This window comes from Xyrauchen texanus, chromosome 23, assembly GCF_025860055.1.
Source record: "Xyrauchen texanus isolate HMW12.3.18 chromosome 23, RBS_HiC_50CHRs, whole genome shotgun sequence".
Lineage (NCBI taxonomy): Eukaryota > Metazoa > Chordata > Actinopteri > Cypriniformes > Catostomidae > Xyrauchen > Xyrauchen texanus.
Window position 1 is genome coordinate 31,869,025 of NC_068298.1, and position 25,208 is coordinate 31,894,232.

Below are 25,208 nucleotides of genomic sequence, written 5' to 3' on the forward strand. Positions count from 1 at the left end.
GATCTATGCCTATAGCAAAAACACTTACAAAACATTAAATCTACATCACAATTGCCTGGCAGAGCATATACTCAGGCTGATCAATTCCAATCATTCATTTTTATTTTATGGCATGGGTGTGAATTTTAAGATGGGCTTGCCGCAGGTAATTGCTTCAGGAATTTTACTTCATATTCATTGCACATTTAAAAACTAGCCTGTCTCATTTGTCCTTCCACACACATTTGGCAACCCTGTGAAAGAGAGAGAGACAGACATTCAGATGCTTTTTCAAGATTAAAAACAATGATGGAGGAGAGGAAGGCACGTGGATCAATGCTACTCTATGGGTGTCAGTTCCTCACTCCTCTGATCAAAGCAGATGGGTGATATTTTTCACCAAACTCTGGTAGACCTTCAGACCCTGAGTCCCAGATGAAGTGAGGGGACTGAATGAAGAACTAATGCACAAGGTTCTAAAGAACCTAAACAGAAGGACTCACTCACACCACAGCAATTCATATTTCTTTATTAAAAATGGGCATTTCCAATGCCACACAATGGTAATATTCTACACGTACAAACGACAATTCTAGTTCATGATTTACAATATTCAAGGGCACAGGCATAATGCATGTCAGAAAACTTCCTTCTGTTGATAGCACCAAGAAAAGGGTCTAATAGATTGCATTCCCTCATCAGAATGATTTTCTACCAACTTGAGCACAATCTGTGCTGATACAGACAAACAAACAGCTCAGCAGGAGACAGCAACTGTCATGGCATCACAGCTGCTCTACAAAGCCACAATACATAAGAAATGAAATGTTAAAAATATGTTTTAATTGAAATCTTAAATTATGAACTTATTAAAAATATGTCATACCCTTCTGAACATTAAAATAAAAAAACTAAAATAAGTAAACAACATTCCTATAAAGTCGTAAGCATGATCTCTATGCATCCTCTTAAGTTTTAATATGTTGATCGCAGAAGATCACATTTAAATAAACACAAATACTGATAATAAAAACTAATGTAAGCATTTAGCATTTTAGTGGCACAGGGATCAAATTAATCCCAGTGGAAACTTGAACTTGGCTGATATGGCAAGGGTTTGACTGCGTGGGTTTGTGGGTCTACACAAGGGGGTATGGGACAGAGGGATGCTCTCTTACTTCCGTTTGCTCTTGGATTCAGTGGTCTGAAAGACACTAGACGCTGACATGAGGTTCTCAATATACTGCCCAAGAACCTGATTCTCTGATTTTAACTTTAGATTTTCTTCTTTTACTGCATCCACTCGAGCTGAAAGGTCTACAGAGAAAAAGACAGCAAACTTAATATATAATTTGCATTGCAATGTTGTAATGTGATTTCAAATGATTAGTGGACACATACTCTCAAAGTCACATGGTAGATCAAACTCCTACAAAGAGTTGAGCAATGACTAAAATTTGGAATGTAAAGTGGCCCCACGAAGTATTTAAAATGTCTTAATGTCATTGCATTAGATATCAAACCAAGTGGCTTCTGCAAAGCCCTATTTTAAGAGCACTAAAGGCTAAGCGCAGCACTATGTGTAAAGTCACACATGCAAAGTCAGTGGGCACTGCCATTAAGATTTCGTGCAAGTACGTGCTAAGTCTAGGTGCAAGTGGGTTTGATGAAATTGTGCATGCAAAGCACTAATGGGCTGGGTCAAGTGTAATTTAATTCGGAGGTACTTCTTTGGATATTGCACTGTCTACGTGCTATTATGTAGTCCATTCCCTGTCAAGCACCAGCGATATGAACACAGCACATTTATAAGAAGTTGGTATTGTAAAATTGACTATATGCAGAATAGATATAAGGAATTTTGTGTTCTTTTGTGCATTAACCAGGTCCTTGTTGAATATCTGGCACATTGTTATTGACGCACTCCTTTTATATGGATGGAAAATAGTTTTTTGTCTGAACTTGAATGTAGGCTCCTTTACATTATAGAGAATGTAAGCATTAATCTTATTGATCTATGGACACATACTTCATGGCTAGAGTTAACAGTGATTGTATCAGACTTCCGGGTTAGGCTGTGGATCAATAAATCTTTTTGCACTTCACTTCTAACCATCGATTTTTCTTTAAAAATCAAGTTAATTTATTGAAACACGAAAAACAAACCAAAAACAATCAAAAATTTGACCCTCTCCAACTTCTTCCACCGGTCTGTTTTGCAGTGACTTAAAAATCACTCCACGACAACAGTTGGAAAAATACCAATACAAATTAGATCACAAATACAATTGTTAAAAATTAACAATAATAAAAATCATTGAAAAATAAACCATGACCTTTAGTAAGTTTAATACAAATATCATACATTTTGTTTCATAAAATGGCAACAACTGCGATTGTCTGGGACATTATTTGATGTTACCTTATATTTTCAGAGATTGGACATGAACTTTATTACCACCTGCTGGTGCAATCTCCAAACTGCAAATGAAGGAACAGAGTTTAAACTGTGCTGAAAACAGATCTGCTTTTGAAATATCTTATAGAAACGACCCACTGTATTTCTCAGAGAAATAGCAAATTCCACTTTGTGCATTAACAAACAATACACCCACAGTTTGCGTGCATACACCCACAGAAAACGCAAATACTGCCATCCATGCCCACTTGCGCTGGCACGATAAATGTCCTTAATTAGCACTCTTACAAAAATTAGACAAGGTGCAGCACACCTAGTGTGGTCATGAAAATGGAGCCCCTGATGTCTAATAGACTGTGGCTCTTTTTGTGCATTTACATAGAAAGGCAACTGAAGCTTTTAAGCTTTAAAAATGATTCAAAAGAACCATAAAAGTGGTCCATCTGACTACATTCCAAGTCTTCTGAAGCTATACGGCAGCTACTGTAATTGCATGAAAAAGAACGACCAGCACTTGGCTGGCCAAACATCCCATTTTTCCCAGGACAGTCCCGTACTTATGCACTTTTTCTAGTGTCCCAACTTATTCTGAAAAAATCATGTTTGTCAGTATTTCCCCTCTCCTAAAATGTCTCAAAATGTGGCTTTCTCAGTCACGTGAGTATTCTAATCAAAGGTAGCCAAGGATATGACTTGAAAAACCAATCAAATCACACCATGTTATTTGAAGTACATGATTGGATTAAACTATCCAATCACAATCTCTTATCAATTGACATCTAGTTAGTGAACTGATTGAAGAGTCAGTTTTAAAGAGCACACAAATGAAATTGCAGCTGGAAAAATGTCAAGAAAGCATGCGTGTACATGTAACGAGGACCTTCAAAAAAGTTCACATTTCTAAAAAAGGAGTCACAGACAGAGTCTAGTACAGTGCGGTGTGAGATTTGTGGAGCTTGCTTTTCCATCACCCATGGAGGCCGCACTGACATCATGCAGCATGTTCATACAAAAAAGCATGTGGATGCTGCTAAAAGTGTGCCACACCAAGTGTTAGCGATTTTTTTTTATGAAGTCTGACAAGGTGCATGCAAGTGAAGGACTTTTTGCATGTTGTGCATGGCCATAGTAACTGGTTGGCTGACTGCACTGCGAAACTGATGAAAAATTCAAAATTTTCTTCTGCCCACACCAAATCTGAAGCTATCATATGTTGGGTGACCAGATTGCTGCTTGTGGAATACAGGACAGCCCCCTCCCAACAAAAATGAAATTGACGTATCTTACCTAGGAGCAGATCAATGCAAAGTAGAGGGTGCAGCTGCATCTGTAACTGTTGTTAACTTGCACTTTTCACTGGCAGCAATTTTCTTTGTGCGCTTGTCTTTCAAGAGTTTATCGTAAAAATGCAGATCAGTCCAAAATTCAGAGGTACAAAAAGCATTACCTTCATGACTGTTACAGTGAGTCGAGATTTATCCGGTGTCCATGCTGCATTCATTAATGAGAAAACATGCTCCATAGATGCAGATGTCCCAGGCAGCCATAAAACAAACTCCACAACCTCGGATAAGACTCCGAAGTTGATGATCTTGCTCTCCAGCTCACGAAAAACATCTGTCCATCTCTTAGACATGGCCGTCTTGTTCACGTTCCACTCAGTGATGCGACGAGTGACAATGTTTTTCACGTAAGCACACTCATCAAAGAGCATGGTTTCATCAGTCAAACTGAGAGTTTGGATTCTGGAGTAGAAGTGTTCAAGGCTGCTCTGAAAGTCTTTCAACTCTGCGAAGTCTCCAAGTAGGGCCCACTCAAATTTTTTGTGTTTTCCAATGAGCGGCTCCAACCTGGTAACCCACCGATGCTGAATGAAAATGTATCACTGTACAAAATAAATCATCTGCTCGCATGTCACCAGCTTTAACCACAGCATCCAACTGCTTTTTAATATCAGAGGGTATGAATGATTTCTCCAGCCTGGCCTGCCAGTCTTTTCTCAGGTCATGAATGTGCAAAGCCACTTCTGTGGCTGATATGTGGTCTTGCTCTACTATATCAGTGCATGGTTAAAAGTGGCTGTTTGCTTGAGTGCGAAGCCAATCCAAAGTTTAGTGCAAAGGTCGCTGAAAACTTCTCTTAGAAACTTTGGGCATTTTTCTTGAGAAAGAAAGTATGCACGCAGACAATTGAAAATGTGTAGTATTTTTTCAAGAGCTGGACCAAGAGAGTGTTGCCATGCTGCAGTGATTTCTGATAGCCCAGCTTTTCGTCTGACTTAATTTTGGAATGGACTGCTCTGCAGTTTACGATAAACTCTTGAAAGACAAGCACACACTGAGAACAATTGCTGCCAGTGAAGTACAAGGTGACAACAGTTACAAAAATGTTCAGCATTTTTTATATTCCTTTAAACATGTGCATGTTTCCACTAAGTTTGACAACCAGAAAATGTTTAAATGCTTTTTGTCTGTTGTTTTATTAAGTAAAACCAACTTTTTTGTGACATGATTTACTTTGTTTAAAATAAATGCCACTTGGTTTGATATCTTATTATTGATTGCAATCCATACATCTTTAAGTGTAACTTAATACTTGTGGCCAATAGATGTTTGAAATCTGTTTAATTACCCTCAAGAGTATTCTGCAGCTCAAGGACTTGGTTAATAAGTCTGGTCTTCTCCTCTAATTCTACTTGATTTTCCATGTCACCTGGAAGACAAGAATTAAACATGTGACAATTGACTGTTGGTTCAGATACTCTAAAGCAGGGGTTTTCCAGAGGGCCGCAATGGGATGACAGAGGGTCCGCAGAAACTGTGACAAAATTAAAAGGTTTTACAAAATGCATAATAATATATATATATATATATATATATATATATATATACACACACACACACACACACACTGGTGGCCAAAAGTTTAGTATAATAATGTACAGATTTTGCTGTTTCGGAAGGAAATTGGTACTTTAATTCACCAAAGTGGCATTCAACTGATCATAAAGTATAGTCAGGACATTACGGATGTAAAAAACAGCACCATCAAGGCCCCATTTCCAGCAGCCATCACTCCAACACCTTATCCTTGAGAAAATCACTTTATATCAAGCTATTTGGTTTGTTAAATGAAGCTTAACATTGGCATGGTCAATATTAGGTCAAAAATGGCAAAAAAGAAACAGATTTCTCTAGAAACTCATCAGTCAATCATTGTTTTGAGGAATGAAGGCTATACAATACTTGAAATTGACAAAAATCTTCAAAGACAAAGGACGACTGACTCTAACAAGGACAGAAAGAGATGTGGAAGTACAGATGTACAACTAAACAAGAGGATAAGTACATCAGAGTCTCTAGTTTGAGAAATAGGCGCCTCACTGACAGCTTCATTGAATTCTACCCGCTCAACACCAGTTTCATGTACAACAGTAAAGAGAAGACTCCGGGGTGCAGGCCTTATGGGAAGAATTGCAAAGAAAAAGCCACTTTTGAAACAGAAATCAAAGAGAAAAGTTTACAGTGGGCAAAGAAACACGGACATTGGACAACAGATAATTGGAAAAGAGTGTTATGGATCTTGACCTGATTGAGATTTTGTGGGATCAGCTAAACTGTAAGGTACAATACTGGTCAAAAGTTTAGGGTCACTTACTCATTCTTTATTATTATTATTATTAATCACATTTTAGAATAATAGTAAAGTCATCAAAACTATGGAAGAACCTAAATGGAACTATTGGACTTGTGTTGCCAAAAGAAAAATCCAAAATAAATCAAAACTGTGTTATATTTTAGCATCTTCAAAGTAGTCACCCTTTAACTAGAATTTACAGACATGAACTCTTGATATTTTCTCAACCGACTTCTTGAGGAATCACCCTGGGATGTTTTTTAAACAGTACTGAAGGAGTTCCCATCAATACTGGGCTCTTATTATCTGCTTTTCTTTATTATTCGGTCCAAGTCATCCATTTCAAACCTTTTATTATTATAAAATTTAGTTTTATAATGACATATATACATATGGTGGCACAATTATAATTTTGTCTACAAAACTAATTTCATATATTTAAGCATACGCCTTCAGATCAAAATGTTTCAAGATCATGAGAAACATTTCAGTCAAGTGACCCCAAACTTTTGAACGGCAGTGTATGTGAGAAGTGAAGACAGTCACATCTATGGCAAGTGCTACAGGAAGCGTGGGGTGAAATGTCATCTGAGTATCTGAACCAATAGGCAGCTAGGATGCCAAGGATCTGCAAATCTGAAATTGCTGCATGTGGAGGATTTTTTGATGAGAAATCTTTGAAGTAGTTTAAGAAATCATTTTTCTCGAATTTGTTCATGTTATTAATGTCCTGACTATATATTGTGATCAGTTGAATGCCACTTAATGCCACACAATTTCCTTACATAAGAGCAAAATCTGTTCATTATTCCAAACTTTTGGCAGCCAGTGTGTGTGTGTGTGTATATATATATACTCACTCACTCTCCTCTCACTCTCTCTCTCTCTCTCTCTCTCTCTCTCTCTCTCTCTCTCACACACACACGTTAGCCTCAGTACAATAAAAAAAAAATAAAATAAAAAAAAAGCTAATTATTTCATTTTAGAAACCATATTGTCTTAATATCACTATTTTCCCCAGAGAGTATAAATGGGTGAACATAATATATATACAAATGTATACTGTAGCTGCATTTATAGTTTAGGAAGGGAAACATTATATTTGGTAAGGCATAGACGGATGCACGTCCCGTTTGAGAATTCTTCAACACTACCTCCACCCAGTGTCTTACCATCCATGTCGGAATTCATGGTGAAAGCCTCGTGTTCTTGTTTGAAATGCAGGGCTGACTCGAGTGGACACACCTCAGGAGGAGTACAAAGCCTGGTCGAAATTATAAAACATCACATTCGGAGATCATCGCAATCAGACATTATTTCGCATTTCTATGTGCTACATATCTGACTAAATGACTCAAATGCATTGTTTGTGTATTTGGACTGTTTAAGTTAAATATTTTGTGGATGACCTGAGGCAAAGTGCTCAGATGAAGCGTCAAATAATAATATTCTGTCTGTGAATGAGCTTCTAGCGAGTTTATCTGTCGTTAGCTGACACACAGCTGATTATGTAAACTAACTATACACCGCCCATAACGGTCCCATCTAATGCACAACTCACGACCATCATTTATAAGTTTACTTATATAAATCTACAGGAAAAAATAAAATATATGTCCTAAACTATGAAATTGAAAATTATACCGGCGAAGAGATGTTAGTGCGGTGTCTTCTGCAGTTTGACGTCATGGATTATAAATTAAACCAAAGTCTTTATAGCAAGTCAGTCCACTCGGCGGCCATTTTTGGAACGCTCTCGGGCAGATATTTTTCTATGCAAACATGCCAGTGCAGCTACTATCTACTTTAATGAGGAAAGACCGAGGTCATCAAAACGTTTGGACAAGGTTACGATCAAAGAACATATTTAAAATCAGCAGTCAAATCTGAATTCACTAGCGTCATTAATTGTGCTTCCTTTGTTTGCACATATTACATGGCTTGTATCGCTCTGAGCCATATAGAGATGACTCTGGTATCGCTAATGCGCGTGCTCGAGTTGATTGGCAGGCGATGTCTATATCTAAAAGGTGATTGGGTCTTTTACCTGTAAGGCGGGACTTCCTTTAGTCATCCTTTGACACTTGGCTGCAGTTTTACGTTCTAATTTTGCCAATTAATTTTAATTGAAATGCCCCGTCTCTGCAAAATGGTCTCAGATTTAACCCATTACACGCCATTACGAATTAACTGAGAAACAGTGGTCAGAACTGAAATCTCTGTTAGATTTCTACGTTATTGACATTTCTCCAGTTCTGCTTGAAAAATATATATATATATATATATATATATATATATATTAAATAATTTTCTAGTTCATTTATTTTTAGAGCTTTATATAGTATAGGCTATAGTAATAATACTAGACATTGGAATATGAAAGTTGGTCAAAATGTATTTACATCCTTCTTTTTTATCTTTTTTTTAACAAGAGAGGTAATATAATTATAGAGTAGCAGTATTTATTATTTTACTTTAACTGTTGAATAGACTATTCTATTACAAAAAATAGAATTATAGAGTATCAGTAGTTATTTACTTGACTCTATTGAATAGACTATTCTATCTACAGAAATAGAATTATAGAGTATCATTATTTATTTATTTTACTCTTACCTATTGAATACTCTATTCTGTCTTCAGAAATAGAATTATAGAGTATCATTATTTATTTATTTTACTCGTAACTATTGAATACTCTATTCTGTCTTCAGAAATAGAATTATAGAGTATCATTATTTATTTATTTTACTCTTAACTATTGAATACTCTATTCTGTCTTCAGAAATAGAATTATAGAGTATCATTATTTATTTATTTTACTCTTAACTATTGAATACTCTATTCTGTCTTCAGAAATAGAATTATAGAGAATCATTATTTATTTATTTTACTCTTAACTATTGAATACTCTATTCTGTCTTCAGAAATAGAATTATAGAATATCAGTAGTTATTTATTTTACTCTATTGAATAGACTATTCTATCTACAGAAATAGAATTATAGAGTATCATTATTTATTTATTTTACTCTTAACTATTGAATACTCTATTCTGTCTTCAGAAATAGAATTATAGAATATCAGTAGTTATTTATTTTACTCTATTGAATAGACTATTCTATCTACAGAAATAGAATTATAGAGTATCATTATTTATTTATTTTACTCTTAACTATTGAATACTCTATTCTGTCTTCAGAAATAGAATTATAGATCGTATCATTATTTATTTATTTTACTCTTAACTATTGAATACTCTATTCTGTCTTCAGAAATAGAATTATAGAGAATCATTATTTATTTATTTTACTCTTAACTATTGAATACTCTATTCTGTCTTCAGAAATAGAATTATAGAGAATCATTATTTATTTATTTTACTCTTAACTATTGAATACTCTATTCTGTCTTCAGAAATAGAATTATAGATCGTATCATTATTTATTTATTTTACTCTTAACTATTGAATACTCTATTCTGTCTTCAGAAATAGAATTATAGAGTATCATTATTTATTTATTTTACTCTTAACTATTGAATACTCTATTCTGTCTTCAGAAATAGAATTATAGATCGTATCATTATTTATTTATTTTACTCTTAACTATTGAATACTCTATTCTGTCTTCAGAAATAGAATTATAGAGTATCATTATTTATTTATTTTACTCTTACCTATTGAATACTCTATTCTGTCTTCAGAAATAGAATTATAGAGTATCATTATTTATTTATTTTACTCTTACCTATTGAATACTCTATTCTGTCTTCAGAAATAGAATTATAGAGTATCATTATTTATTTATTTATTTTACTCTTAACTATTGAATACTCTATTCTGTCTACAGAAATAGAATTATAGAGTAGCAGTATTTATTTATTTTACTGGTGTCAAAACAAGGTACATTTGAGAGGGATTTATTCACATTTAACAAATTGTTCCATCAGGGAAGAAACTGGTAAAGCAACTAGACTATAACATGGAAAAATGCTAATTTTAATGGGAAGACCTAAAAACAATACAATCACAATATTTAACTTGTTTTGAGTGAAGATTAGTAGAAAAACATGTGGGATCTTTAAGATTTATATTTACTGTTAGACTGTGTGCATAAAATGTCATAGACTGTTCGCTATTAAAAAGGAAATGAGCATCTATAAATGCCTTTTCACAAAAAAGTTATAGGTAGACTGATATATAAAACAAAAATAAAGTTATTTGCATTTACACATTCTTGAGTTGTAACAGGCTTGTTACATTGCGCAATAAATAACATAAGTGAAAATTGTGCATAATGGATAAATAGTTTATAAAAAATGAATAATAATACTACAATAATACTACTTAAGTAGTTCTGGCACTGCTATGAAATATCATTGTCATTGCATTGGATTAAGTGTGCTTTGCTTTAAAGATGAAGGATTTGTGTTCAGTTTTACGTCGTTGTTGTTGTCGTCGTTATTGATATCTGTAACAAGTCATATTTGGGGTTGGTAAAGGTGGTGGAAGGCATGTGATCAGATGCTTACCAATTATGTGAGTCCTGTGTGTTAAGAAAAATATTATTCTAACAGGATTATGAAAAATTTCTTATGTCTGACTAGTTAAGGGAATAGTTTCCCCGAAAATTAAAATTATAAATTTTTATTACAATTTAAAGTATTAAAACTACTTACCCTCATATATTTTCAAACCTGTATGTTGGTAGTTTTTCCATGGAACAATTTAATTTAATTCTAGTAGAAATGTTTATTTAATTTTTTATGATGCTCTTTCACATAACATTAATATAAGCACCAGAAAATACGACTCTTGCATTATATTCCAAGTGTTCTGGAGCCGTATGATTGCTTTATGTGTGAAACAGACTGGAATTTTTGTTATTTTCGGCCAAAAAAACATTTTAACTGTAGCCGAAACTCTAAAATCTAATTTGCGTTCACGTTCAATTTAGTAATATACTGTAGGTTATACTTTACAGTTTGTTAACATAACTTAACAATGTAAGTTAACATGAACCCACAATGAACAATCGTATTTTTATTAACTAACATGTAAAAAATATATTTTTCATTATTTGTTCATGACACCTAATGCTAACTTAGAATTAACTAATGTTAACGAATGGAACCTTATTGTAAAGTGCTACCAAAATAAATATATTTTATAGTGTTGCACTAGGTTTGACGTCAAACGCCATTGATACTCGCACACATCTTATAATAATTTAATATCAGCCTGTTTTTCATACAAAGATATCGTATGACTTCAGAAGACTTTCAATATAGTCTAGAAAAAGTCTATTCTTTTATGCACGTTTATGTTGTTTCCTTCTTGGACCTTAACCGTTTTCGTCACTATGAATTGTTGCTGTATGGAAAATAATTTAGTGAATATTTTTGTGTTCCACTGGGGGGAAAAAAACAGAACGGTTTGGAACGACGTGAAGGTGCGTAAATAATGATTTTTGTGTGAACTATTCCTTTCAGGTCTAGTTTTATCTAAGAGCAGGATTTAAAGGAGCATCACATTATTGGATGAGCACCTGTACACTGATTAACATTAAGTAAGGTAAGGACATTGATGCTGCTTGAACTGCTCAGTATCACTGAATGTCTGGTTGCACTGAGAGCATTGCTGGGAGTTCCGCTCAGTTTTTTCTCCAATATGGATCTGCTGGTGCCGTTTCAGGTATTCCACTCGACTGAATCTTTTCCCACACTCCCCGCACTCATATGGCCTTTCACCTGTGTGGATGCGCTGGTGCCTCTCCAAGTTTCCAAGACGACTAAAGCTGCGGCCACACTGCGGGCACCTGTGGGGGCGCTCGCCAGTGTGAACCAAATGATGGCGCTCCAGGGACCGCGAATGTGTGAATCGCTTGCCACAGAGTTCGCAGCGGTGCGACTGCTCTCCTATCTGCACACATTCATGGCTCTTCAGGCTCCATGCATGGCTGAACGCTCTCTCACATGTAGAGCACTGAAAGGGCCGCTCCTCAGACACAGTGCAAGAGTGAGCCACCAGGTCAGAGGCGGAATTGAAGCCACTGCCACAGCGTGGGCAGAAATGCAGGATGTCGCAACCCTTTCCTCCTGACTCTTCCTCCTCTTCCTTGTTTGTAGGGGCTGATGGGATTTGTAGTTCAGTAGGGTCGGCTCTATGTAATGATGATGACACATCCTGCTGAGAGCTGCAAAGGCCGTCTAGTCCAATGAAAGCCACACCTGCGGTTCCACACCCCTCATTAGAGCGGCTACCCAGATGTGTCTCCGTCTCCTCCCACTCACGCTCTGACTTGAGGGCAGTCTCAAGTCCACTGAGCTCATCTCCACTGGCCATTGGTTCCTCTAGCGTGGGTGGCTGCTCCTCCCACACTTCAGCAGCAGCTGATTCAGGACCAGTAGAGGCAGTGCACATTTCTCCTGAAGATATGTACAGACATATATACTAATCCTTTACACAAAAATAGTTCATCCATAATGAAAATTCTGTAATTATTTTCTCACTCTCATGTTGTTTCAAACCAGTATGCCTTTATTTTTTTCTTGGAACATAAAAAAGATACATTTTTAAGAATGTACACACTCCTCTTTACCACACATCGAGAGTTTTTAAAGACAACACGCTGTTAATCTCCAAACAGGACAAAAAAACTTTATAAAAGTATGGACTATTATAAAGTAGTCCACAAGACTAGTGTGCCATCTTCCAAGTCCTCTGAAGTCATAAGATAGCTTTGTGTGAGGTACAGACATCAATTACAACTGTTATTCACAGATAATCTTTCTCCTTTTCTTAGGGCTGCAAAATATGGAAGAAAAATATGATGCACAATGTGATTAGGGTAAGAAATTAACATAGGCTCCTGGTGAAAATGCCAACGAAAGTGAAAAAATGCCCCTGAAATTAAGGTTGGCCATTCTAAACAAAGCATATATTTGTAATATCTGATACACAGTATTTCTTAATATTGTATTCTAGGCCTAGATATACATTTTATGGCATAAAACATCTCCAGTTACACAGTAACCACGGTTCCCTGAGATGAAGGGAACGAGACATTGCCGTAAGCACTATGGGGGAAGTCCTTCTAGACGACCTTGTTGAAACCCTTATTCAATCACACTAATCTTCTGATTGGCAATGGTGTCTGAACCCTGCCCCTCTAGGTGTGCAGTTGGCCTATATAAGCGGGCACTCAGTCACCATTTCTTCAGAATTTTCTGACTGAGGGACAAGAGAGAGTCTCTCATATTATGAAACTCTGAAGTAGTAGTGAGGCAAGCTTTGGCAATGTCTTGTTCCCATCATCTCAGGGAACCGAGGTTACATGTGTAACCAGAGATGTTCCCTATTGATTCATTTCACTCGACATTGCCTTAAGTACTATGGGGAATGGTATCCCATCTCGCTGCGCTATGTGACATTACACTCCCAGAGTTATAACACTAAATAGAGATATTCATAAGGAGTCACAGGTTTATAAACCATATTAAAGTGTATATGAATAATCTCACATGGTGGATGCCAGATGGAAACTAATGTAGTCTGGGATTTATATGAACCACATAGATATACACAGTATGGATAATTAACCATCTCACAACAAGGTTGGGAAAGTAGGTTTTATTTTTTTAAGGGAGTGCTTATGACTTTAAAAGAAGCAGTTCAACAGCATATAATTAGGTGGCTGTGTTGATTATAGTCTGCAGCCCACCCGTAATAAGGGCTTGGGCTTTGCCACTTGAAATTAAGAAGTGCTCTATACAGAGAGGACTTGTGAAGAGATGGATGCCACGTCCAGGTTAAAAAACCTTGCAAACGTGTCTTTTGAGGACCATCCTGCTGCCAAACATATGTCCTGTAAGGACACACCATTTGTCCACGCCCATGAAGAGGCCATGCGCTTCGACACCAATAGGGCAATGCACTCCCTGTGATTCGTAAGCGAGGGTGATCGCATCAACGATCCAGCAAGAGAGCCTTTGTTTTGAGATGGATATTTCTTTCATGCATCCTCCATAATAATAAAAGAGCTGAATCGACAGTCTAAACTTACTAAACATATGTCTTCTGTCTTCTACTTCTACATTCAACTAATGCCTTCACCGGGCATAACATATGCATAGATTGCTCTTCATCTGAATTAAATGGTGGGGGAAAGAAGGCTTGTAAACGAACCACCTTAGCCCAGAAGGGCATTGATAAAATCTTAGGCATGTAGTCTTTTCTAGGTTTAATGGTGGCTTTTGACAGATCTGGACCAAACTCCAGTCAAGAGCTGTCAGTCAAAAGCGCCTGTATATCACACACCTGTTTAAATGAGGCCAAAGCCAATAGGAGTGCTGTCTTTAAGGAAAGCACCCGCAGCTCAACAGATTCCAGTGATTCAAACAGGGAGTTTGTGAGTGACTTCAGCACCAGATTCATGTCCCAAGTCAGCCCAAGTCGGTACAAGTCTAGTATTTCTTTCATCTCCGGAAACCAGGACTGACTGGGCCATTTTGGCTCAATTAACAGAACTGTTTCCATGTCTTCTCAGACAGGAAGCACACCGGGGGAAATCCATATTTGCGTTTCGCCAGCCATTTGTGAGCCAGCGCATCCATGCCCAGCAGGGCTTGGGATATGGAGTACCAGAGGGGATGTGAATGTGTCGATTTCTGCTTCCTTATCATTTCCCAACATTTCCCAAATCCTTATCACTGTTTGAGGATGAAGTTTCCATTCCCCTGGTATTAATTGTGGTGATCGGAGTCCGCCCTGCCGATTTATGTACACCACTACGTTTGTGTTGTCTGAACAAATCAGAGCGTGGTGATTCGCAATGCCGGAATGAAAAGCTCTCAAGACAGCCAGTACTTCTATGCAGTTGATGTGCCACACACGTTTCACACCTGTCCAGGTGCCGAAAGTCGGCCGTCCATCGCACACTGCACCCCAACCTGTGTTGAATGCATCTGTGGTCACCAATTAACTTCTGAAATTTTGACCCAGCATAACACTCTGTTGGTAGAAGACCGCCGCTGTCTACGGTGCTAGAGCAGCCAGACAACAGCGAGTCACCATGATGCGCATGCGCCCGAGGGTCTAGGCGTGATGTGGAACATGCCATTTTAGCCAGTACTTGAGAGGTCTCGTGTATAACAGACCTAACACTATGACTGCAGATGCTGCCACCATAAAACCCAGCATTCTCTGAAATGACATCATTGGCAATGTTTTCCCCTGTTTGAACCAAGACAGACACTGAAGAATGGTCTCTATGTGCTCATTAGTGAAGTGCGTGCACATGCTCACAGAATCGAGACGAACCCCTAAATGAGATTTGCTGGTTAGGGAAAAGTGTGCTTTTCGCCCAGTTGTCATTCAGACACAGATTTTTCAGATGGCCAAGTAGCAAGTCTATGTTTTTGTTCAAAAGTGCCTCTGATTGGGCTAATAATAGCCAATCAGGACATAACACAGAAGAGGCAGGTGGGAGGGCATGAGAGGCTCGATCTCTCCTTAAAACAAGGTCGATCCTAGAGTGCAGTGTCCGGAGATTGATGCCCTCGCAGTGAGGGAGGTCTGTCTCCCTGAGAGCTGCTTGTGCATGGGCACGGCCCAGACAGGGAACACGACTCTCGTGCTCATAAGACGGCGAGATGTATTGTTCGCATAGGAAACACGCAAAGCGTCTCTTTAGTTAATATTGTATATATACAGTGGATATAAAAAGTCTACACACCCCTGTTAAAATGCAAGGTTAAAAGAATGAGACAAAGATAAATCATGTCAGAACTTTTTCCACTTTTAATGTTACCTATAATGTGAACAATTCAATTGAAAAACAAACTGAAATCTGAAAAAAAATTTAAATTAAAAACCTTACAATAACCTGGTTGTATAAGTGTGCACACCCTCTTATATCTGGGGATGTGACTGTGTTCAGAATGAACAACTCATGTTAAATAGAAGTCATTACACACCTGCCATCATTTAAAGTGACTCTGATCACAAATAAACTTCAGCTGTTTTAGTAGGATTTTCCTGACATTTTCTTAGTTGCATCTCAGAGCAAAAGCCATGGTCCGCAGAGAGCTTCCAAAGCATCAGAGGGATCTCATTGTTGAAAGATATCAGTCAGGAGAAGGATACAAAAGAATTTCCAAAGCATTAGATGGAACCCATGGAACACAGTGAAGACAGTCATCATCAAGTGGAGAAAATATGGCACAACAGAGACATTACCAAGAACTGGATGTCCCTCCAAAATTGATGAAAAGACGAGAAGAAAACTGGTCAGGGAGGCTTCCAAGAGGCCTACAGCAACATTAAAGGAACTGCAGGAATTTCTGGCAAGTACTGGCTGTGTGCTACATGTGACAACATTCTCCCGTATTCTTCATATGAATGGGCTATGGGGTAGGGTGGCAAGACGGAAACCTTTTCTTACAAAGAAAAACATCCAAGCCCGGCTGAAGTTTGCAAAAACAAACATCAAGTCTCCCAAAAGCACGTGGGAAAATGTGTTATGGTCTGATGAATCCAAGGTTGAACTTTTGGCCATAATTCCAAAAGGTATGTTTGGCGCAAAAACAACACTGCACATCACCCAAAGAACACCATACCCACAGTGAAGCATGGTGGTGGCAGCATCATGCTTTGGGGCTGTTTTTCTTCAGCTGGAACCGGGCCTTAGTCAGGGTGGAGGGAATTATGAACAGTTCCAAATACCAGGCAATTTTGGCACAAGACTGGGTATAATATATATGGTTTTAGCATTAGCTACATATCCACAAATGTTGATGCGTCTCCATCATTTGAGTCAGAAGCAGTTTTTGGAGAAACACGATTTTAGTCTCAGTTTAAAAAAAGAAGTCAATTTTATCACATAATTCAAACAATAAATATTGTTTAGATGCTCTAAAATGGAGCGGGCACAATGCTCTCTCTCTCTCTCCGTTCTCTGACTAGCACAGAAGAAACATGAAAGGACATCTGAGGATAGGTTGAAAGATACAGTACAACTTACTGAAATGTGACTTCTCTCATGTAATCGCCCAATCTATTAATGTTAAAATGACATGAAGAAAAATAAAATTAATATCTCGCTTTTCCCTTTTTGCTTGAGCCCCGGAGTTCACTCACGGGATCGTTGGCTATTCTCACTTCACGCACACACACCTGCATCACCATAATTACATTACGGCAAGCCCTTCATTATCGCGATATGTACATTTGCAATATTTCGATAAATATGCGTGCCCCTACCTCTGTTGCAGCTCTCAAATGTCGTAATTATTTAACCATGTCATATGGACTACTTTCATTGTGTTTTGTTGCTCTTTATAGAACTTGACAGCCCATGATCACAATAAACAGTTACTGCATGGGAACGAGGAGTACATTCTGTAAAAATATGTGTAAATTCTTCAAAATATCTTCAGTTGTGTTCCATGTAAAAACAACAAAAACAGCATATGGGTTTAAAACAACATGAGAGCATTTTTGGCAAACTATTCATTTACCAACACAACTCATAAAACAAATGTATTCTAGTTGTCCCAAACAAACTATTGTAGTGCTTACCACAGGAAGGGCTGGTTTCACTTTGGTCCATCTGTAGGGCCTCTTGCAAAAGCCTCAATGAGTCTAGTCTGTAGCTTCCCACCTTAAAAGAGCAAAAACATTGGGAGATGATTCCCACACCTTTTGACCAATGAATTTTCAGGACTTTTCAAGTCATTCATGATTATTGGATGAGGCTTTTGATTATTGGATGAAGATTGCATTAAAAAAAAATCACAATGAAATATATTAGAGCTGCAATATAACTACAAATATCTATTCCAAGTCTTTTCGATGACCTTTTAAATGTATTAATTTCCTTGACTTATCCAGTCTGTCACCCTGGTGCAGTTTTTGTGATTGAAAATATCTATCAAAAATGTATTTTAAAGGAATGTTTCAGCTTCAATTCAAGTTAAGCTCAATTAACTTATTTCAACTCGTCCCTCATTTATAAAAAAAAAATAAAAAAAATAGAAATAGAAAAATTTTGGATTGTAGCAAGGCATTTACAATGGAAGTGAATGGGGCCAATCCGTAGATGTTAAAATTAGGGCTGGGAAATTTAATTTCTGCATTAGTTTCTGCAATTAATATTTTTTGTTTAAAGCATAAAAAAAAAAAAATTGTGCAATTATTGCAGCATCAATTGTTTTGTTTTTTTGTTTTTACTTCCTGAAACTTCATGTGATAGGAGAAAGGTGTCCCAAGTTGTTCCTGGCAGGCTACTCAGCCTTTCTGGCTCCGATTAGGGTGGGGCAGCCAGAGAAAATAATAGTTTTGATATTTGAAACTTCAGCAGTCAATATGTTTAATATCTGTATGTATAGTGTCTAATAATTAATTGGCAATGTACACTAATCTAATAAAGATTGATGTGAATTGAATCTGCCCATTTTAGCCTATTATTATTAGCCAGTGGAAAATGGCAGAGGATTTTGCCCAAATTGTAATTACAACACGTCCACTGATTCTATGGCATTTATACATATACTTGTATCGAAGATTAATATTTTAACTATTTTTGCAGACAAAGTATAAAGTAAATGTATTTATGTTTATTTTTAGATGTTTGTTGTAATGTATCATGTACCATAATTTAATCGAGGTTAATCAAAGAAAACTGTGCAATAAATTAGTTGTTGTTGTTTTTTTTAATAATGGATTCAAAGCCCTTATATACAATATATACACTGCCTGGTCAAAAAAGAGTCACATACTCTAATATTTAATTGGACCAACTTTAGCTTTCATTATGCCACGCATTCGTTGTGGCATTGTTTAGACAACCTTATGCAACATCACAACATTTATTTCCATCCAGAGTAGCATACATTTTTGGCTGAGATCTTGTATTGATTACAGGAGAGTCAAACCACTCCGTAAGTCTTCTCTAGCACATTCCAAAGACTTTGAATGGGGTTAAGGTCATGACTCTGTGGTGGCCAATTCATATGCCAAAATGACTCCTCATGCTCACTGAACTACGCTTTCACAATTTGAGCGTGATGAATCTAGGCATTTTCATCCTGGAATATGCCCATGCCATCAGGGAAAAAAAATCCATTGTTGGGATAACCTGCTCATTCAGTACATTCAGATAGTCATCTGATTTTTCTGATAATTTTACTGCCGCATAATGTTGCTGAGCCAAGACCTGACCAATTGATGCAACCCTCATGACACTGCCTTTTTTTCAAACAGCAGCTTTATTTTTTTTTGGCCAGGCAGTGTATAAATGAGGGATGAGTCAAAATAATGTTTGTGATAACCAACATTATTCTAAAAAAAAAAAATGCAGTCGATTGAGCTTAACTTGTATTGAACCCGGAACATTCCATTAAGGTCCAAGGGGCCTCTCCTGCTCATCTTCAAGCTGATGTCCTTCCTCCCTCCGTTCTGTACCACTCTGCATCCCCACTCTCTCTTTCCGTCCCTGCAGCTGCTTCCTCACATCTGAATGGCAGCTCACCTCCTCTTTAATACTTGCTGCCTCCTTCCTCACCCCAGAGACGTGTCTCCTGTCTTCCTCCTCCCCTCCACCTCCTCCTCCTCCAGTTGGCAAATGTGCTCGGAACACGTCCCTCCTCTCATCCCTTGCTCTTCCAGTCCCCTCCTCCCACGCATCAGCACTCCACTCCTTCCCCTGCTTGCCTCCTGCGAGAGAGAAAGACGGGAGGGGGAAGAGAGGAGAACAGGAGGGGGAGGGAGGAATGAAAAAGAGGAGAGGAAGGAGAGAGAAACCTGAGAAGTGAGGAGCAGGTCGCCATTATGGTTCCCACTCCATTTTGACTGTGGAACGACCATGCACGACAGAAAACAACACTATCTAATGAGAGTGAACTGCCCAGTGCGCTTACTTTGGAGATCCACTTTGCGCGTTTTGCGCCCGGCGTCGTCAGTGCCAAGCAGAGCAGCGGCGCGCCGACCGGCCGCCCAGCCCATGCCATATTTGCGTTCATTCCTCAGTTTATTCTCAGTCAGCCTCAATCTCAATTTCAGAGCTTCGTTCTCTTTTCTGTTCAGTGAAATTTCCACCAGGTAGTCGTTCACCGTGTCCTGAAAGAGTTTGGTGATCTCACACACTGATGCGCGAACCAAACTATCCATGACAGCGGTCAGGTGCGCTTGAAAGGTCTTCACCGATTCAGACATGGTTTAATAAGTGTTCAGTTAAACATGCACAGTGCAAATTATATCACAATAAGTTTGGTTTTGTTTTTTTCATCAAAATTATTTGGGGGAAAAAAATCACATTAGTAAAATAAATCCCTATAATGACATATTCCAGTTAAACGTCATGTTTTACCATAGTTTCTGCACACATGAAGCCGTATTTACATGTGCACTTGTTCAATTGATTAAAAAAATGAAACTGTTCCAGATTTATGGCAACGGTTGTCACCCGAAGTAGCCCAACTTTGCGCACAGCCAATGGATCAAACCCACTGCCAATGGATCTTTCCCAATCTACCTTCTCGAAGCTTGCAACCCAAAATAACAAACCACGACGAGATCGACGAGATGGTCCTAGGTTAAAATAGATCCGTGGTCATGCCTGAAGAGTCTTAGCGCGTTTTCATCAGCAGAAATGTCACAGTGTCGCGAGCAGCTCTCTCAACTCAAGTGCTTTTCGCTTACTGGTGTGTACGATTCGCAAACGAACGCGTCTTTTGAACCAAACCTTTTAAGGACTCGATCGAACCGATTCGCAAAGTTTTGGTAGATCACCCGATTGTTGAGATGACTTTGCTTAGGAGTAAAACTGTGAGATGGGAACAGTATTGTTAACAAAATGGGAATAATAAATATTAATGTTATTAAAGGCATGCCTAAAATCCAAGTTCAATACAGTAAAGTTCAATCGACAGCATGTATGGCATGATGCTGATTACCACAAAAATTCCTTTCTTAACAAAAATAAAATAAATCTGCAATACAGTGGCACTTTAAATGGACGTGAATGGGGCCAATCCGTAAATGTATATATTATATAATATTGCTTTTTCAAAACTATAGCCAGAAGTCGTAAACAATATGTGCGTTAACCACTGATCTATATATATCTAAACGGTGTTATAGCCATCCATCCATCCATCCATCCATCCATCCATCGTCAACCGCTTATCCTGTGTACAGGGTCGCGGGGGGTGTTATAGCATAACACCGTTTTAAGGGGTCAACGGTGTTATGCTGTAATGGCAAAACTTTACACAGAAAAGTTAATAATGCTATAGGCTGTATATATCAGTGGTGTTAACATGTTTTAAGCATTATTAACTTTTCTGTGTAAAGTTTTGCCATTACAGCATAACACCGTTGACCCCTTAAAACGACCATACAAATGACCATTTAAACATATTAAACATATAGCTCAATTACTACTCATTTAACAGAAGAATAACTGAAAGTGCTTTTATAAATTAAGCTTTACATTTCTGCCTTTAAACCCTCCAAAAATGTAACCCATTTTCACTGTAAGAGCCTTGCTGTAATCATTACTCATCAAATGCTGCCGATTGAGCTTAACTAGTATTTAAGCAAAATATTGGAACGATAATACCGTGACAAACAACATTTTTACTATAAAATGAAACGTAAAATGCCGCGCGGGACCGTCTACGAACACCTTTCAGAGATGACATGGATGTGAATCGTTTTTGAATCTGTTTCATGAAACGAACTGTCCGAACAAACCGATTCACTAAAACAAATCGGACTTCTCTGTTCTACAATATTATTTCCGGATGTCTCGCTCTGCGTGTGCGGGAGGCTACCGTAATCACCCAAATCAATACGTCCATGTGGTCATTTGAAATCGGATAATATTTTAATCAGGTTTTTACTTTACTGTTGCTCGTTTAAAAGTGAACAATCCCACTTATCTAGAAATATATATGTTCATATTGTGTAGTTGAAGGTTTTACAGAAATATGTGGCTTTTAGTTGCACCGACAAATCACCATTTGAGTCAAACGAGCCGTGTTTACGCAGGTTTACGGTAGATTAGAAAAAGTACTGGCACGGCGGTCATTTCCCTTCTTCTACCCCGTGCTGCTTAGGCTCACATCTGTACACATTCCCGAAGGTGGCTGACCCTTCCAGTACTTCTTATTGCACTTTTTTGTTGTACGTTTTGTCTCTCGTTGCAGTTATGCCGATGTTCGTGGTGAACACAAATGTCGCAAAGGACGCTGTTCCTGCAGAGCTGCTGTCGGAGGCCACGCATGAGCTCGCCAAAGCGATGAGCAAACCCTCGCAGGTGAGCAATTGTAACGTCTTATAAAAGTGGTATCATTTCTAGATTAGTTTGCATAATGTAGGTTGGATTTGAATGTTAGTTGTTCATCCAGCCCAGCACGCCCACCATAAAGTTGATCTCTTCCTTCTATGGTCAGTCACGTTTACAACCGCGGTAAAGAGTTTGCGGTTTGATTTGATTGACTATAAACCCGCTATGCGGAAGAATAACATGCAACATTATTTACTTGTCTACGACAGCACATAGCGGTTTTATAGCCAATCAAATTCTGAATTTCAAACCCCAAACTATCTTTACCGCGGTGACGTTACAGGGTACAAATAGTATCTGACACTATTTGCACTGGGGTGTAAATAGCATATCCCATTATTTGCACCATCTACCTTAAAATAAACAATTTCTACTGCCAAGTCACGTTTTATTCTTTACTACCCACTTTAAACGTAATTCTGCCTGTATATAATATGTGTATCCAGCCAACATATGTATCATTATTTGCAACGATGGAAGCATAATGGTGCAACCCTTCCTGTCTTTCTCTCCGTGCTTGTGTCAGTACATAGCCGTGCAAATTGTCCCAGATCAGATGATGATGTTCGGTGGCAAAGGAGACCCGTGCGCGCTCTGCTCTCTCACCAGTATTGGAAAGATCGGGGGTGCACAAAATAAGAAATACTCCAAACTTCTCATGGACCTGCTCAACAAACACCTTGGCATATCACCTGACAGGTATGAAGACATATTGCAGCTACAACACAATACATACACATCTGGTTACTGGCAAATACCAAGGCACCTAAGAATGCACTAAGACAAAAAGCTCCTTACAGCTGCACATACAATTGAGGCCTCAAAATAAATTAATTCGAATCCATTATGTTACTGCATACAAATAGACGAGTCCCTAAATGTTTTTTAATTATATATAAATTAAAGGGATAGTTCACCCAAAAAATAAAAGTCTCTCATAATTTACCCTCATGCCATGCCAAATGTGTATGACTTTCTTCTGCTGAGCACAGAGATTTTTAGATGAATATTTCAGTTCTATAGGGCTATATATATATATATATATATATATATATATATATATATATATATATATATATATATATATACACACACTCACCTAAAGGATTATTAGGAACACCATACTAATACTGTGTTTGACCCCCTTTCGCCTTCAGAACTGCCTTAATTCTACGTGGCATTGATTCAACAAGGTGCTGAAAGCATTCTTTAGAAATGTTGGCCCATATTGATAGGATAGCATCTTGCAGTTGATGGAGATTTGTGGGATGCACATCCAGGGCACGAAGCTCCCGTTCCACCACATCCCAAAGATGCTCTATTGGGTTGAGATCTGGTGACTGTGGGGGCCATTTTAGTACAGTGAACTCATTGTCATGTTCAAGAAACCAATTTGAAATGATTCGAGCTTTGTGACATGGTGCATTATCCTGCTGGAAGTAGCCATCAGAGGATGGGTACATGGTGGCCATAAAGGGATGGACATGGTCAGAAACAATGCTCAGGTAGGCCGTGGCATTTAAACGATGCCCAATTGGCACTAAGGGGCCTAAAGTGTGCCAAGAAAACATCCCCACACCATTACACCACCACCACCAGCCTGCACAGTGGTAACAAGGCATGATGGGTCCATGTTCTCATTCTGTTTACGCCAAATTCTGACTCTACCATCTGAATGTCTCAACAGAAATCGAGACTCATCAGACCAGGCAACATTTTTCCAGTCTTCAACTGTCCAACTTTGGTGAGCTCTTGCAAATTGTAGCCTCTTTTTCCTATTTGTAGTGGAGATGAGTGGTACCCGGTGGGGTCTCCTGCTGTTGTAGCCCATCCGCCTCAAGGTTGTGCGTGTTGTGGCTTCACAAATGCTTTGCTGCATACCTCGGTTGTAACGAGTGGTTATTTCAGGCAAAGTTGCTCTTCTATCAGCTTGAATCAGTCGGCCCATTCTCCTCTGACCTCTAGCATCAACAAGGCTTTTTCGCCCACAGGACTGCCGCATAATGGATGTTTTTCCCTTTTCACACCATTCTTTGTAAACCCTAGAAATGGTTGTGCATGAAAATCCCAGTAACTGAGCAGATTGTGAAATACTCAGACCGGCCCATCTGGCACCAACAACCATGCCACGCTCAAAATTGCTTAAATCACCTTTCTTTCCCATTCTGACATTCAGTTTGGAGTTCAGGAGAATGTCTTGACCAGGACCACACCCCTAAATGCATTGAAGCAACTGCCATGTGATTGGTTGATTAGATAATTGCATTAATGAGAAATTGAACAGGTGTTCCTAATAATCCTTTAGGTGAGTGTGTGTATATATATATATATATATATATATATATATATATATATATATAATTACTGTAGGAGTTGTTTTGGTGAACATTGCAAATGCCATAATGATTTGTTGGTTTGGTATCCTTCTTACATAGTTTTTTTTTTTCAGGATCTATATAAACTTCATTGATATGGATGCGGCTAATGTGGCCTGGAACAGCACCACATTTGGATAAAGAAAGTCAGATTTATGGCCTATTATAAGGCTGTGGTTTCCATCTCATCACTGCTCACAAACAGAAGAGCAGTTAGGAGTGTAATATTACTAGTTGATCGAGTATTAACACAGCACTTACTGCTTACAGCATGTACCAACTTGCTATGACTATAAAAAATTATTTGAACTGTAATGATTTAGTTGTTTTTATTTAGGGCTCTTTAAAAGTACAAAACATTGCATCCCTCCCATGCCATCCTGTGCTCTGTACCCGTGGTCAAATTGTGATGCTGATAAAGGGGTTATGTGTTATGATGCACATGTGT

The 25,208-nt window shown here is 38.0% G+C and overlaps 3 protein-coding genes across 4 annotated transcripts; 1 reads left to right on the forward strand and 2 right to left on the reverse strand.

The window, feature by feature from the left end:
• Positions 1–498: 498 nt before the first annotated feature.
• On the reverse strand, positions 499–7,791 carry LOC127617319 (short coiled-coil protein B-like). 2 transcript variants are annotated; one of them, XM_052089295.1, is made up of 4 exons: positions 7,679–7,791; positions 7,207–7,298; positions 5,030–5,110; positions 499–1,296 (listed from the first exon to the last, which is right to left on the reverse strand). In XM_052089295.1, exons 2-4 carry the CDS (start codon positions 7,223–7,225, stop codon positions 1,154–1,156), a joined length of 243 nt encoding a protein of 80 aa, XP_051945255.1. In that variant the 5' UTR covers positions 7,226–7,298; positions 7,679–7,791; the 3' UTR covers positions 499–1,153. The 2 variants fall into 2 exon arrangements, with proteins under 2 accessions (XP_051945255.1, XP_051945256.1); XM_052089296.1 differs by lacking the exon at positions 7,679–7,791 and having other exon boundaries at positions 7,207–7,646.
• A 2,190-nt stretch (positions 7,792–9,981) lies between these two features.
• Positions 9,982–20,719, reverse strand: LOC127663472 (zinc finger protein 79-like). Its single transcript, XM_052155075.1, has 4 exons — positions 19,954–20,719; positions 19,499–19,750; positions 17,615–17,758; positions 9,982–12,462 (listed from the first exon to the last, which is right to left on the reverse strand). Exons 1-4 carry the CDS (start codon positions 20,246–20,248, stop codon positions 11,600–11,602), a joined length of 1,554 nt encoding a protein of 517 aa, XP_052011035.1. The 5' UTR covers positions 20,249–20,719; the 3' UTR covers positions 9,982–11,599.
• Positions 20,720–22,107: 1,388 nt separating this feature from the next.
• mif (macrophage migration inhibitory factor) lies at positions 22,108–25,075 on the forward strand. Its single transcript, XM_052089294.1, has 3 exons — positions 22,108–22,355; positions 22,912–23,084; positions 24,835–25,075. Exons 1-3 carry the CDS (start codon positions 22,248–22,250, stop codon positions 24,899–24,901), a joined length of 348 nt encoding a protein of 115 aa, XP_051945254.1. The 5' UTR covers positions 22,108–22,247; the 3' UTR covers positions 24,902–25,075.
• The last annotated feature ends 133 nt before the right edge of the window (positions 25,076–25,208 follow it).

Bases quoted from the DNA above. Each gene is read 5' to 3' on its own strand.
- LOC127617319 (XM_052089295.1), bottom strand. The intron at 1,297-5,029 runs GTAATTAAACAG...TTTTCTCTGTAG, and splicing joins GCTGCAGAATACTCTTGAGG to ACCTTTCAGCTCGAGTGGAT.
- LOC127663472 (XM_052155075.1), bottom strand. From the start codon at position 20,248: ATGTCTGAATCGGTGAAGACCTTTCAAGCGCACCTGACCGCTGTCATG. The intron at 19,751-19,953 runs GTAAGCGCACTG...TCTCTCTCGCAG, and splicing joins GCGCAAAGTGGATCTCCAAA to GAGGCAAGCAGGGGAAGGAG. The intron at 12,463-17,614 runs GTAAGCACTACA...ACATATCTTCAG, and splicing joins TGAAACCAGCCCTTCCTGTG to GAGAAATGTGCACTGCCTCT.
- mif (XM_052089294.1), top strand. From the start codon at position 22,248: ATGCCGATGTTCGTGGTGAACACAAATGTCGCAAAGGACGCTGTTCCT. The intron at 22,356-22,911 runs GTGAGCAATTGT...TGCTTGTGTCAG, and splicing joins CGATGAGCAAACCCTCGCAG to TACATAGCCGTGCAAATTGT. The intron at 23,085-24,834 runs GTATGAAGACAT...TTTTTTTTTCAG, and splicing joins CTTGGCATATCACCTGACAG to GATCTATATAAACTTCATTG.